The 16,246-nt window shown below is 41.7% G+C and overlaps 1 protein-coding gene and 1 long non-coding RNA gene across 2 annotated transcripts; both read right to left on the bottom strand.

The window, feature by feature from the left end:
• Positions 1–454: 454 nt before the first annotated feature.
• On the bottom strand, positions 455–6,801 carry LOC101844949 (lysozyme C-2-like). Its single transcript, XM_005081493.3, has 4 exons — positions 6,665–6,801; positions 4,634–4,798; positions 1,776–1,854; positions 455–1,297 (listed from the first exon to the last, which is right to left on the bottom strand). Exons 1-4 carry the CDS (start codon positions 6,798–6,800, stop codon positions 1,231–1,233), a joined length of 447 nt encoding a protein of 148 aa, XP_005081550.2. The 5' UTR covers position 6,801; the 3' UTR covers positions 455–1,230.
• A 3,037-nt stretch (positions 6,802–9,838) lies between these two features.
• LOC121143119 lies at positions 9,839–15,872 on the bottom strand. Its single transcript, XR_005880230.1, has 2 exons — positions 15,683–15,872; positions 9,839–10,088 (listed from the first exon to the last, which is right to left on the bottom strand). It is a non-coding gene; the product is annotated as an uncharacterized LOC121143119 (long non-coding RNA).
• Positions 15,873–16,246: the final 374 nt, after the last annotated feature.

Raw genomic sequence — 16,246 nt, 5'->3', positions numbered from 1 at the left:
AATGGTCAGTAAGTGCTTCAAGGGAGAGAGCATAGTCAGAGAATAAAGACATCAAAAGCAAATTTAAAATCAGTAGGGATACAGCCCAGAGCATTCCACAGAGACAGCAAAGGGTTTGAGAAGTAGCAGTGTGGAGGATGAGGCTGGGTTAGAACAGATTCTAAACTGAGAAGTGTTTCACTTTGCCAAGGTCCTGTGAGAGACAAGGGACATTGGTCAGTTTGTTTCTGCATTTTATCCCAGAAATACCCAGGTAGTTATATATAGATGTGGTTGTAGGTAATGGCTATATGTAGGTGAGGATATAGGTAATAGCTATATGTAGGTGAGGATGTAGGTTCTGGCTAAGCATAGGTGAGGACGAAGTCCCTATTAAGTGTACCATGTCGCTTTTTAACACCATATAAATAATTTCTCCCAAGGACACCATAGAAGAATATACAAAGACAAGGAATGCATTGAAATCATTTAATGACTTTTTGTAGTTTTTCACAATAAACTTAGTTTTGCTGATCCAAGCTCATCTGTCTCAGAGTCAGTTCATATGCATGAGGACACTTTAAGAAAGTTAAGGGCTACCACAGTCACTAATCTGCTCTGAATACCTCATGATCAGCAAAAGGAGTGGGAACATTCTATCAAGAGTTAAAACTGACTTTGACATGAGGTAAGAATTTCCTTTTTAAGCAGTATAAATTTGACACTGTAAAGATATAGTTTTATGAAGGTCACAAATTTGTGACAAGTTTCTGAGTTGAGGGGTCTCAGTTCTATCCACTCAGAGTTCTGTTTTCTTACAAACCCGCCTTGCCCAGCACAATGGCTGTGCTAACTGTCTAGGTCCTGAGCCCATAGACAAGGCCTGGGAGCTCACACAGCTGCCATTTTACCCAAGATCTACTGTCTCCTGTAAATGTCTGTTGTACGTCTATCCAACTGAGGGGGTGGAGATTAATTCTGATGAAACTGAATGTGAATTACATCATAGGTGAAGACCTGATGGATAGAGATGCGTGTGACGGTCAAAGTGCATTTGCTGCCTTGGGTAACCAAAAAATGATGCTTTGCTTAAAAAAGGAACACATTTGTCAACATGAAGTCTCTTAGGAAGCAGTCTCCATTTTGTCCCTGTTTCTGTTTAAGGCCTGCTTCTTTGAAGGGGAATCCGAGGATGTGTCACCTTTCCCAATATTACAGAGACAGAATGAGCTGAAGTGGGAATGCACAGCATTAGACTCCGCAGTTCCGAACATACTGGCTGAGATTTCGGTTTTGACAGTAGGCTTTCCATGCCACCCTGTGTAGGAAAGTGAGACAGAAGAGAAACGGTTAAAACTGTCTCCTCTGTCACACACATACTCAAACATTTGGAGGGAAACACTGTAACAGTGACACTAATGAATATTGTGTTCTGGGCTAAGATCTAGTGTGAAACACAGGCTATAGCATCACCCAGACACTACTACTCTAATGGAGCTTTGTCTACATGACTGACTGTGTGATCCTCTCCAAACACCAATCGGAGTATAGCATGGTCAGTGTCAATGAGACATCATGTGTACAGTAGTTGACTGAGTCTACAAATAGTATGGAGGCCTGACAAGGAAGGAGTCATGAGTGGGGATTCTTACAATCTGAAGAAATTCCCTAAGAGTAATGATGGAGTGACAGTCCCAGTTGAACCTGCAGAGCTCAGAAGGACCCTTGGGCCTTAGAAAGACTCACTGCATATGTCAACACAACCAGCAGTTTCCTCTTCCAAAGTTCTAACATACCATGCTCTAAGGCCTTGTGAACTTGTCGCAATCCTCTTTGCACATGTTATGGCTTGAGTGATGTCATTCTTGAGCAAAGCTGAAAGGCAATGACAAGTACTGTTATAGAACCTAATTTCACTTCAAATCCAGCCTGCTTTCTTCTGTGACACTTTACAGTGTACACAAGAGATTATTTTCCACGTGTCCATGTATTGGTGCTTAGTGGAGACAGAGTCTCTTGAATCTATTGAGGAATCCATGAGGATGAACCCAGCTAAGATTACTAGGGAGAGTTGAGAGACTGCCTGAACTGCCTTCCCCTGTAATCAGATTGTTGACTACCCTGTCATCATAGAACCTTCATCCTGTAAAGAATGGAAGCAGATGCAGCGATCCACAGTCAAGCACCAGGCTGAGCTCTGGAAGTCCAGTCAAAGAGAGGAATAAAGGAATAGATGAGCAAAGGGTGGGGGTCAAGATTACAAGGAAACCTACAGAGACAGCTGACCCAAGTTCATGGGAGCTCATGGACTCTAGACCAACAACTGTGAAGCCTTCATGGGATTGAACTAGGCAGGCCTTATGGGTGACAGTTGTGTGACTTAGTCTATGTGTGGGGCCCTTGGCAGTGTGACAGGGATCTATCCTTGGTGCATGTACTGGCTTTTTGGAGCCTATTCCTATGGTGGGATGTCTTGTTCAGCCTTGATGCACAGCGGCGGGGCTTGGCCCTGCCTCAATTTGATGTGCCAGCCTTTGTTGACTCTCCATGGCAGAGCAGACCTTACACTTTCTGAGGAGTGGATGGGACTTGGGGTGAGGGGGAAGTGGAGGAGGAAGTGGATGGAGGGGACCCTGGTTGGTATGTAAAATGAGCAAAAAAATTTTTTAAAAGAGAAAACATTGCAAAAATGCAAAAAACCTTATGTGAATAAAACTCTTCCTAACAATTAATAACCAGTAAAGCAAAAGGAGCCAAGTGATTTAAGACTCAAGACTTGAGGCTGGAGAGATGGCTCAGGTGTAAGAGCAATGGTTGCTCTCCAGAATCCTGAGGTCAATTCCCAGCAACTATATGGTGGTTCACAGTCAAGTATAATCTTGTGGCTTCTTCTAGCCTGCAGGCAGAACACTGTATACATAATAAGTAAATAAGACTTAAGAGTGGTGTTTTCAACATACAGAATATTGATACTGCAATTTTATTCACTGTTTAAAATGTGAATTCAGGTCAATGTTTCTTACTACGATGTAGTTTCCAGTAATCACCATTTCATAAAACTGTGCAAGCATAATTTAATTTGTGTAAAAATGTAAAATCTGAAAAAAATGTAAAATTTGTACATATTTTTATGTGCATACACATGTCCGTGATGTAACTTTACATGGACCTACAGCACAGATTTACAGACTAGAAGAACAATGTCCAAAGGTTCTCAGTTCCATCAACTCTCTGAGCACTCAACAGGGAGTGATGTTCCTCTTCCCTGTAGCTCTACTGCCTTCCAGTGACTGTAGGTGAGTGTGTAAAATGCCTTACACATAGGCCAAGTGGGATGCAAGGAATATTCCATAATTTACTTTCTCTTGAAATTTGTAACAACATTGACCATTCAATGCATGTACTAAAAAGTATATATTACTTCTATTGTGGTGTGAGTTCACGTTCTACCATCCCAGGTCTGAATACTGACATAAACCTTGTCTGCTCTTTTTCTTATTAAAAGTAAACTTCTTAAATACATAAATCAGTGCTATTTTGTTAGATGATACAATGCCCATCTAATGCTTAGATGGTTTGGACTTGTAAACTAAACAGTTTAAAAACAAATTTGATACTAGTAATTAACTCTAAATCTGTCAACATGAAGAGTGCATCAATACATGCACATGGAAGCCAGTTGAATAAAATGCCAGGACTTTGTGGTACCCTGTCATATGGTCTTTATTACACTAATATCGTCATTTGTACATGTTAAGAAGTCTTTATAGTAAAATTAATTCATTCAAAAATGACTCTACAACACCATCCATAACTATACTTAGTAAACAGCTAGAATGGAAATCTTGAGGACAAAACATAAATACGGTCATTTACAATTAATTGGTACATATTACAGAAACTTTCCTATGCTATAAAATGATAATCTCTTAGAAATATTTATCTTTATTAATTTTAAGTATGTGTCCATGTATGGATGTGTGCATATGAGTATAGGTTAAAAAAATAACCCACCAAGTTTTAATATTACCAGCTCCTTATTTTTAAATTTTCTACTAATTTAACATGTGTGTCTCTGTGTGGTGGTATGTGCACCAGTGAACCTGCACAAGTATGTTTGTGTAGGTATAAATCAGAGGAAAGCCCCATTAGTTATTCCCTAGAAGTAGTATACATTGTTTCTGAGATACGGTCTTCCATTGGAACTGGCTTACAGATTAGGCTATGCTGGTTGACCAGTTAGCCCCATGGATTTGCCTGTGTCAGACTCCCCAATGCAGGTCTTACAAATGCATGCTACCAAACTCGGCTTTTATTTAGGTGCTGAGGGTCAAACCTTGGCTTAGGGAATGTTCTGTTTGAGTTGTCTTCCCAGGCTCTCTTTATATTGTTTATTCATTCAGTGATTTTAGAAATAAAAATGAAGAGTCCTCTGATTGGTAGTTAGGGCATTCTATTAGGCTATGTATGCCCTAAGCCTAATGTCTTCCTTGTCTAAATTTGATGTGAATGACAATGACTTTCTAGCAGTCAAGACAGTCTCCCCAGGCTCCTGGTGCTCCCTTTAGTGTTATGTCTCCTGCACAGAATCTCTGCTTTTGCACATAGGAGTAGGTAGGTTGTTTGCTGTTCCTATAAACCTCCCTTGTCTTACCGCTGCAGGGTATCCCACAGGCATTCACTGCTCCTGGGGTTTTGCCATCATTACACCAGTATTTGCTATTGATCTGAAATATCCCATAGTCGGTGCTTCGAGATCCAGGGTTGTAGTTTGTGGCTCCTGTGTTAAAGCCACTCTCATGCTGAGCCAAACACACCCCTAAAAAGAAAAGCAATATTCATAATATACAGCAACAGTAAACGATGTGTATTGGATACCAAAATTAGCTCTTTGATCTTGCTGTATTTTACAAGTAATTTACTTTATCAATACAACCATATGATTAAATTATAAAATATGGTACCACTAGCTCAAGCCAGGTCTGGCTGTGTTACTCTGAGTAGTTTCTGGTCTCAGTTAATCCTCCTGCCTCCACTTTTCAAGTAGGTGGAACTGCTGTACCTAGTTAGCAAGTGATTTTCATGTGTCCAAAGAGAATCTCTTGGAGGACAAATCTGCTTGTGTTGAGAATAAACAGGATTAGGTTCTTTTAAAATACTCAAATAGAAGCCAGGCGTTAGTGGCGCATGCCTTTAATCCCAGCACTTGGGAGGCAAAGGCAGGAGGATCTCTGTGAGTTCGAGGCCAGCCTTGTCTACAGAGCCAGTTTCAGGACAGCCTCCAAAACAATACAGAGAAACCCTGTCCCAAAAAAACAAACAAACAAAAAACTCAAATAGATGAACTGGTCATAATCATGCTCATTTTAATCCCAGCAGCTGGGAGGCAGAGGCTAATACATTTGTGTGAGTTTGAAAACAATCAGGTCTACATGCAAGTTCCAGGCCTGCCAGTGCTATACAGTGAAACCATGCCTTCTACTTCCCAAATTAAAAATAGCTATTTTAATAATTGCTTTTCTCTCCCCATCTATTCTTGAGATATCTCTGCCTAAAATAGACTCACAAATAGTTGTTTGGTGGATGTTATACATTAATATCAAATACATATGCTAGCTAATAAAGATGTTCCAATGAGAAAAATGAGGATTTCCTCAGACATGTTCTCATAAGCAACAAGAATTTTCCTGTTAGAATTATTTTTTCTTTTCTGTGTCACTAAGTATCCTACTTCGGCACAGAACATGCAGTCTCCTGCCTCAGTGTTACATTATTTTTGGATTCCAGAATTGTGCATTATCACAAATGATAAAGGAATATTGATAGGGAAAACATTAGAACAAGAAAAGCTTTTTGGCAGTTCCATCCATCCATCATTCTATCCACCCACTCACCTACCCACTCACCCACCTACCCACCCACCCACCCTTCCATCCATCCATCCATCCATCCACCCACCCATCCATCCATCCATCCATCCATCCATCCATCCATCCATCCATCCATCCATCCATCCACACATACATTTGTCTGTTCACACATTCATGGACAATGAGTTATAGAGCATTAGGCATCTTAAATGAAACTGAAAAGCATACTAGTTATGACATAGGTGGAGTCAGCCATGAACAACATTCCCTCATCCTTGTCTTCCATTATGCAGAATATAAAACCATCCCAGAGTGGAGAAGTACACAAAATCATTTCATTCTCAATCCAGAGGACCTCATTTAATCAGCAACTAGGGGGAAGTAGGATCCTTCTGCCCTATATAGGAAGTTCAATGCATTTAAAAATATTCTCTCAAAAGGTCCCTGCCATGGTAAGAGAAATGAAGACAGATACCAGTCACTTCAGGCTTTCAGAACTCAAGTTCTGAATGAGTGAGTCCTTCCATCTTCTCTCAGCCCCTTGTGGGCTATTGTGTCTGTAGCAACTGAAAAACCCATTGACACTCCAAGAGCACCTCTGGTCCTATTGTCTTAGCCTGGCACAGATGGCCCCGCCCATGCCCTCACCAAAGTATCTCTGAAGAAGAAGACAAACATTGAGGTTTTTAATCAAACCAAATCAAACAGGGATCCTGGACACTTATTGACTCCAGCTCCCTCTCTGCTCTCTTGTTCCTTCTTGTACCTGCTCTTCAGGGGGTGTTATCTGGAGGGATCAAGAAGAGGAGACTTACAGTTTGCCAGGCTGATTCCCCTGTAGCCATCCATTCCATGACTTTTCAGAGTTCTGGCAAACTCACATCGACTGTAGACCTTGGCCTGGACAGTGACAGACAGCAAGAGAAACCCCAGGATGAGGAGAACCTTCATGTTGCCTGGGAATCAGCTCAGCAGCTGTCCAGAGCAACCCGGTCACCATATTTAAGCATCCTTTAACTCCCGTCATCCTCTAGTGGTGTGGGGGCTCCACCCTTTGAGCTGTGTGCAAAGCAGGAAATTCTTATTGATCCACAAACTTTAAAATAATTTTTGTCTTATTCTAATGTTTGAATAGGGATGTTCTGGTATATAGAGAACAATGAAATGAGACTGTTTAAAGACTTGGCTCACAAAGAACCACACCCCTTCAAAATGGGAAGCTCATTTTATTTCATCTTGAATAAGAGCAATATAAAGAAAAACAAAGTGATTTGAAATAAGACATGACTATAAATCAACAGTCTTTTAAAATTAAATTGTTTTATGCCCATTTACCATTTTCTATAGCCTTTTTCACATAAAATTATTTTGTGTAGACCTTCCCACAAAATGAATCTCTTAGTATTTATCGTGACACAACTTCACTTCGTCAGTTTCCTTTTCTAGACTTAATTGATAGTATTATAAATTATGTAGTATTTCAGACCATTGGTTTAGTTTTTGTCTGGGACATGATTTCACTGTGCAATCCTGGCTGTTCTGGAAATTCCTGTGTAGAGTAGGGTGTCCTTGAACTCTTCTGCCTCCTGAATGTTAGGGTTAAAGACATATGCCACCATGCACAGCACCCAGGTTTTTTTCTTTTATTTCTTTAAAGTTACTTATTTAAGTCCTTTCCTAGCATAAGAAAATGAATAGAAGATCAATATGCTGATCATCATTTTATATGAGAAACATAACTTTAAAACCCTGCCCGTTTTGTGGTCTACACCCAGAGTAAATGTTCAGGCCAGTTTTGTGTGTGTCAGGTATTACTTGTTGGACTTTCTGTGGTCCACCATTCCCTGAATGATGACACAGACTTATTATAATTATGAAAACTTTCCCATTATCTTAGGCTTGTTCCCAACTAGCTCTTACAACTTAAATTAACCTGCTTCTATCAGTCTACTTTCTGCAACATGGTTCTTTACCTCTCCTCTGTAAGTCCAACTTCCTCTGTGTCTCAGTGGATTTTCCTACCCGACCAGATACTATCCCTGAGTTCCTCCCTGTGCTCAGAAGTCCCACCTATTCTCTCCTGCTTAGCTACTGGCCATTTAGATCTTTACTAATGCAATCTATGCCTTAGGCAAGTGAGGCAAAACATAGACACATCTTCACTCAGTGTAAACAAATATCCCAAACAGCTGTGGGATAAGTTGGGATTTTTTTTGTTCATCTTCATAGCCAGGTAAAGTAAAGCCACACGAAAGTTATGGGGAAGCCGGGCGGTGGTGGTGCACGCCTTTAATCCCAGCACTCAGGAGGCAGAGGCAGGCGGATCTCTGTGAGTTCAAGGCCGGGCTGAACCGACAGCCTCTAAAACAATACAGAGAAACCCTGTCTTGTAAAAAGAAAGAAAGAAAGAAAGAAAGAAAGAAAGAAAGAAAGAAAGAAAGAAAGAAAGAAAGAAAGTTATGGGCAACAGCATTGTTATCTCCTCCACAGGGAAAGGGCTTGGTCCAGATGCAAAGATGGAAGTAGTAATGAACTTGGATCCCTTGTGTTCTCAATGGTGTGACTTCAGGAAAACTTTCAGCATACTCACTACCCAGACCAGTGTGAGGAAATAAGTGAGTGCATTCCTTTCTGAGCTGAGGCCTCCTTGTTTTTGTGGTGGTATTCAAGACCCACTGAACAGTCAAGAATACCAGGTATTATTTGGACATGGACATGGATCCAGGTGGTGGTTTGAAAGGAAATGACCCCCAAAGGGTGTGGTATTATTGGGAAGTGTAGCTTTGTTGAAGGAATTGTGTCACTGTGGGGGTGGGCTTTGAGGTTTTCTACACTCAATCTACTCCTAGTGAGAGAGTCTATTTCCTGTTGCCTGAATTCAAGATGCAACCAGTACCGTGTCTGCCTGCATGCTACTCTTTGCCTGCCGAGATGATAATTGACTGAGCCTCTGAAAAAGAAAGTCATCCCAACTAAATGCTTTTCCTTTGTCAGAGTTGCTGTGGTCATGGTGTATCTTCACAACAATTTGACCTACATAAGACAACCCATAAATCAACATTTTTAAGTATAAATAAAGCTCATGTGAACAACTTTCCTAATTTTGCCTTCCTCTCTCCCAACCCTTTTCCATCTTAAAGTAAAAGGTCACGGGCAAGCAAAGAGACATTAAAATGAAATTGACCCAAATGAACATATCCATCTGAGTGTTGTCTTAGGAAGTCATCAGCTCAGGGAGCTGTGCACATTCTTGGACACAACACCATCCGAACCCCACAGCAGCACACTAAGGATCAGCCTAGGAAGGAAGCTACCAAGTCATACAAAATGCCAACTTTCTCGTCAACTCTATTTCCAATAGTGAGAGTTCTACTCTGCTTGGCATGAGAGAGTGCCAGTTGTGTCTCCAAGGTATTGGTTGAGCATACTATTTAAAATCAAGAACAATGCCACTTTTTCAGATTAAATTTGATTCTTTAATAATACACACTAAGATGGATTCGGGAAATTTGAAATGAGAGAAACTAGATAAAGGTCACTAGCTGTCTCCTCTGTGCCCTTCCTCACCCAGTGCACGGAACAAACAGTTGTCATCTGTACAGCTTCATGCATTCTGCTCAATAAACTGAATTTTCTTTACAAACATTTGAATAGTCCTGAACTTCTGCTGTCTTGGGGATTAAATAGGCAAATATTTACTCAGTATCCAGAGCCAAACTACTAACAATGATCCAGTGTAACTACTTCAAAGGCCAGGGGTGGTTCTGATCTCTAAAGTTACTTCTTCTGGTGCAGGAGTTAGAGGCAGCGACAAATTTCAATAATATTTTTTGTTTCTTTTGATATAGTAAGCAAGTGACTTAAAATTAGAACAGTAAACACCAATAATTTGTAGCAGAGATTTCGCTCTGCTTTTGTGGAAAACAGACATTTTGCCACTTTTTATGTTGTGTAGAGATCTCAGATAATGGAAAAGAATGCACAACATGTTCATAATTAATAATTTATTCATCTTGCTTCCAAGGATGAAGGAATTAATTATGATGAGAGTTGTAGGCTTCAGGCCTATGAAGATGGAAGTTGACTGTTGATCTATTAGATATTTGACTGTGCCCCCACAGTGGAAATAAACTTCAAAGATCAAAGCTTTGTCACAGTGCATGATTATCTGTAGAATATACCTGGAACCTGTGTTTGAAGAAGTGCACCAGACACAGGGCTCCAATTCTTCCAATTCACCTAAAATATATGGAAAAGAGAGTAACAATGAAAAAATGAGAGATGTAACCCATAAATGAGGAACAGGAATTTAAGACATGGAGAAATAAATCCCCAAGTGTCCACAGAAAGAGAAACCAAGGGAAGGCAGCCTGGGTCTTTTCCTACAACCTGGGAAACACTGAGAGAATCTGGAAGACGCACTGCCTGGCAGCCCATGGACACCAGGACAGGTTAGAAGACTATCTAAGTCTGGGTTACCTCACTCAGGATGGTTTCTTCTAGTTTCATCCATTTGCCTGAAAATTTCAAGATTCCACTGTTTTTTTCTGCTGAGTAGTACTCCATTATGTAAATGTACCACATTTTCTCTATCCACTATTCAGCTGATCCACTCTAGGTTGCTTCCAGGTTCTGGCTATTATAAATAATGCTGCTATGAACATAGTGGAACAGATGTCCTTGTTGTATGAATGTGCATCTTTTGGATATATCTCTAAGAGTGGAATTGCTGGATCTTGTGGTAGACTGACTCCCATTTTCCTGAGGAATTTCCATACTGATTTCCAAAGTAGCTGTTATGAGTTGGCACTCCCACCAGCAGTGGAGGAGTGTTACCCTCTCTCCACATCCTCTCCAATATAAACTGTCATTGGTGTTTTTGAGTTTAGCCATTCTGACAGGAGTAAGATGGTATCTCAGAGTTGTTTTGACATGCATTTCCCTGATGGCTAAGGATATTGAGCACTTTCTCAAGTGTCTCTCAGTCATTTTAAACTCCCCTATTGAGAATTCTCTATTTAGTTCTGTGCCCCACTTTCTAATTGGATCCTTTGGTGTTTTGGAGACTTGCTTCCTGAGTTCTTTGTAAATTTTGGAGATCAATCCTCTGTCAGATGCGGGGTTAGTGAATATCTTTTCCCATTCTGTGGGCTGCCTTTTTGTCTTGTTGACTGTGTCCTTTGCCTTACAGAAGCTTCTTAGTTTCAGGAGGTCCCATTTGTTAATTGTCGATCTCAGTGTTTATGCTACTGGTGTTATGTTCAGGAAGCGGTCTCCTGTACCAATTTGTTCAAGGGTACCTCCCACTTTCTCTTATAAGAGGTTCGGTGTGGCTGGATTTATGTTGAGGAGATGGCATGTACTCACTCATATATGGATTTTAGGCCTGAAACAGGGGAGTGCCAGCCTGCAATCCCCAGCCAGAAAGCCTGGGAAACAGGGAGGATCCTAAGAATGATATGCCCGGTAACCCAGAGAAGGGGAACAGGACAGAATCTTCTGAGGGGATTGGGAGCATGGGGGGAGGAATGAGGAAGCTGGGAGAAAGACAGGGGGTGAAGAGGAGGAGAGAGGAGGACATGGGAGAGCAGGAAAGTTGAGTGGAGAGAAGAATAGAAGAGAGAAGGATGAGAGATACCATAATAGAAGGAGTCATTAAAGGTTTGAAGAGAGATCTGGTACTAGTGAGATGTCCAGAGGCCTACAAGGATGACACCAACTGGCAATCTAACCAATAGTGGAGAGGCTACCTTAAATGCTCTTCCCTATAACGTGATTGACAACTTCCTGGTGTGCCATCCTAGAGCCTTCATCCAGTGGCTGAAGGAAGCATAGTCAGACACCCACAGCTAAACACTGAACTGAACTCCTGGAACCCAGTTGCAGAGAAGGAGGATTGATGAACAAAGAGGTTATGACTTGGTGGGTGAAACCCACAGAATCATCTGACCTGAACAAGGGGAGCTCATAGACCCCAGACTGATAGCTGAGAAGCCAGCATAGGACTAATCCAGACCCCATGAACGTGGGTGTCAGTGAGGAGGCCTCAGCATCCTTTGGGGCCTTGGTCAATAAATCAGCATTTAGCTCTGTCATTCAAATGGACTTTGGGAGCCCATTCCATGTAGAGGGATGCTGTCTCTGTCTGGACACATGGGGGAGGTCTAGTACCTGCCCCAGATCATATGACAGACTTTTGAGATTCCCCCACCAAGGGCCTCACTCTCCTTGGAGAGTGGAGTGGGGATTGGAGAAGTGGTTGAGGGAGGGTTGAATGTAGGCAGGAGAGGAGGGGAGGGGAGAGTGAGCTAGGATTTACATGTGAAGCAAACTTGTTTTTAATTTAAATTAAAATTTAAAAAATAGAAATAAAAAGAAACCCTGTCTCGAAAAACAAGACAAACAAACAAACAAATAAATAGAAGACTATCTAAGAGACATTCAATGCTGCACTCTTCTTTCCCAGGATGGAGAAGCCCCAGAGGAAGAAAGGCACAGTTACTCCCTGGAGAGGAGAACTGGACACTGTGGGTTTCACACTCAAGGCACAGCTGAAGGACTGGGAGGTAGCTCAGCGGTAGACTGCATTCTAGCACATGTGGATCCCAGTTGTGTCTGTGGCTTTCTCTTCCAGGCAGGAAATGACCATGAACTTGGGGTAGAGAGTTCTCCTGGTCACCTTGGCAATGGATGGAGTAGACCAGTAAGAGATAGACAGGGAATGACAACAGGGTTGTCAGCACTTCCAGGAGGAAGAGGAAGGGAGGATCCAAGACCCTCATCATGGATTTCAGCCATTATTCCCTTCTGCCCTTTCCCAACTGTTAGTGACCCTGGGGATTATTGAGTACACTGTAGGTTGGCTGACAGGGGAAACTCCATGATGCAGCTTCCATGATGTGGTCATTCCTGATGGTGGGATGCAGTGATTTGGTGCCTGTTTAATTACCCATGATTCTTTAGTATTATCTTATCTATGCTCTGTAGGTAAACCCCATACACTCCTTGGCTCACTGTGGTGGACTTTGGTGAATTGTTACATTGATCTATAGTTGGTGTCCTATAAGCTTGAGTGGACCTTGGTTCACATCCTCCCATAAAAAGTTAAAGAAGCACCAGTACAGAGAGACACAGTGGTTAAATTCTGAGTCACAATGCAGTAATGCAGAAGCAGTGATAAAATAAAACCTGCACTCTGAGCTCTAAACCAAGACCCCTTTCAACCTGCCCTTTGGAGCATCTTGATTTCTGCCTAACATAACTTCCTGCATGTGGGATTCAATATGACATCTTTCTGTGAAAAACATCTCAAGTAGAAGAAACGCAATTTTGATGCTAATACTTGCCACTATCAATGAAATGGCCAGTTGTACTCTTTTGCCTCTGATGTCACCTACATAGGTCACAGATATTTTATCCATCCTCTTAGTGTTTCAGGTTGTATAAAATCAACCAAAATTCACCACATACTTTATAAATGCCATTAATATGAAAGACAGATCAAAGCAAATGTTTAGAAAGAACTCAGAATATAGAAGCTCAGAAAATATAATAATGTGTATAACCAGTAATGTGTTTCTCATAGACAAAAGAAAATATCGTATGCATGGAACAAGTCTGATGCTACACTATAGTGCTATAATAAATCATTGGAAATAAAATATGAATTGTATTATAAAAGAAAAATGGTGATTGCATTAAGAACACATTTACTAGAGGAGCCAAGAGATGTTCTACATCCCACATTACATGAGGCTCTGGGCAACGACAAGAAGCCTGTTGGGGATACTGAACATACACTGCCCTGTCTTGGAGGTCAGTAAGCCTGGGGAGGAACCTACTCCTTCTGAATGATGCCCTCACCTTCTGCAATTACCTCCTAATGTCTGTTGCAGGCACAGACTAGGCCTACTCTCAGAGCTCCTCTGTTGTTTTAGTTTTAGTTTTAGTTTAGTTTAGTTTTGTTTTTTTCACTGTAGTTTCTTGAGACACTTGAATGAAAAGTGGTTTGTTTGTTGAGAAAGATCATTACAGCCTCCCCACTCAAGAAGAATTGAACCTCAGAGGCAAAATGATGAATTACAAAATTAGCACAGATGGGCGGTGTTGGTGCACACCTTTAGTAGCAGCACTTGGGAAGCAGAGGCAGTCGGATCTCTGTGAGTTCGAGACCAGCCTAGTCTACAAGAGCTAGTTCCAGGACAGTCTCCAAAGGCACAGAAAAACCCTGTCTCGGAAAAACCAAAAAAAAAAAAGAAAGAAAGAAAGACAGAAAATTAGAAAATTAGCCCGGTGAAATTTCCATCTACGATTGAGAAGTCCATTCCCTCACATGGACGAATTAGACTTGCTTGTTCGGACTTGAGTGAGAGTGAAATTGGGGAAGTGAGATGGTCCCTGAGAATCCCAGGCATTGTCCTTTTCCCCTCCTGAACAAGCTTTGTGGCTTCTGCAGGTCAGAGCCCCCTGGAGCTGTGAGATGTGCTGCTTCTCTGCTTATATTAATGTTAAAATGAACCTGGCATGAGAAACTGCATGGCATGAGAACTACTTTCTAATCACAGCATCCCCAGGGACACAGACCACCCTCATGTGGCTGCTTCTTGTCTCCTGGGTCAGTGACTTCTTGTGGGAACAAGCAGAAGGACTTAACCCTAACCCACATGTGCCATTTCGATGGTCCCTGTAATGCTTTGGTTGCTAGGAAACAACATAGAATTTGGGTATGCCAAATTCAAAACCAGTATATGTAACATGAGCTTTCTAGGCTAGATAGGTCCCCCTGCCCTTCTCTGCCCCAAAGAAACATACAGACGCTACATTCATTATAAATACTGTTGGCTGCTGGCTATGGTTTCTTATTGGCTAGCTCTGTCTAAATTAACCCATTTCTAATAATCTCAGTTTTTCCATGTGGTCTTATCTTATCAGAGAAAGGGCTCGGGCCTATTCCTCCATTGGGGTCTACATCGCATCTGCTCAGCATCTCCTCAGAGAAGAGAGCGATTTCCTGTTTGTCCCTGCTTATATTCTCTTTCTGCCCAGCTACACCACTTCCTGCCCTCTGTACAGACCTCCAGACCACTATGGTTAGGTAGTGGCAGTTTCTGTCCATCTGTGTCACTTCCTGGCATCCTTGTCTCCTAGTCCTACCTATCATCCTGCCTGGCCAATCAGTGTTTCATTTGTCAACCAATAAGACAAACATACACATAAGAACATTCACCATCAACTCTCTTCTGTCTAAATTAAAAGAAGTGTTTCTACTTTAACATAGTAAAATGATATATAACAAAACAGTTATCAAGATCTTTAGTTACAATATTTAGTCCACTAACATTTAGCAAGATTCAAAGAAAATATTCTATCATGTATCCTACTATGTTTAACCCAAGCTACAGTGTGACTCCTGTTGTGCTTTGCATCAGGAAACAGCTTAACACTGACAGAATGATCTTTAAACAACGGAGGCCTGAGCAACACTGTCACTTCTGCCACACAGCCCATACTGTGCCAGTATCTACCAAACAAACACACAAACAAAAACCAACAACAGATTAGCACCTTGTAAACCTATGACTGGTGATGCAGTCTAAGCAGCAACAGAATAGTTGGCCTCTGCTGTGCATCTGCCTGGGCACATGAGAGAATTCTCTGCTCCCAGGCTGCCTGCTCCCACTCTCCAAGGGCTGCCCTAATGCTGTTTCCTTCTTTCCGGTGTTCTGTTCCCCCTGGTCCATGTGTGGGGACCCCACTGATGCTCTGAGGTCCACCCAGGGGCCTCCAGAAAGAACTGTTCTCTGCTATTTACTCCTCACTGTCCCCTTACTTACTCTAGGCTAGCAGGTTCTTGTGTCTGGCTTCTCTTCATGGAACCCAGCCGTGGACGGTAGTGACAACTGTTGGATAAGGATGGTGGCTGATACAGCTGCTAAGACGGATTTCAGGTAAACATGTCTTCTTGATAACGCCAGCCACCATAAAAAGGATGGATTAGAAGAAAGAGTACAGAGAACTCACAGAAGTCCTTACTTTTACAAGTTTCCCGAGGGGGTGGGGTTCTAGATACAAGGCTTTACTGTGAGATGAGGCCATAACTCAAGGGTGTGGGTAAGCATCAGGGCTGTGCCTTCTTGAATAGGCAGAGACAAAGAAAAACATTTACTTTACATCGTAATTACAGCTAAAGAGAGATAGCGGCCTCCTTGTCTGTTACTGTGACCATATGGAGAGCAGTGAGAGCTTTAAGCCTCAAGACTTAAGGGTGGTGTTTTCAACATACAGAATATTACTACTGCAATGTTACTCACTCTTTATAATGAGACTTCAGGTCAGTATTTGTTACTACGGATGGAGTTTTCAGTAATAACCATATCACAAAGCTTTGCAATTATAAT

Source organism: Mesocricetus auratus, unplaced genomic scaffold (assembly GCF_017639785.1).
Source record: "Mesocricetus auratus isolate SY011 unplaced genomic scaffold, BCM_Maur_2.0 Super-Scaffold_100011, whole genome shotgun sequence".
In the NCBI taxonomy this organism is placed as follows: Eukaryota; Metazoa; Chordata; class Mammalia; order Rodentia; family Cricetidae; genus Mesocricetus; species Mesocricetus auratus.
Note: the sequence above shows the minus strand (reverse complement) of the source record. Positions and strands in the feature narration are given on the sequence as shown.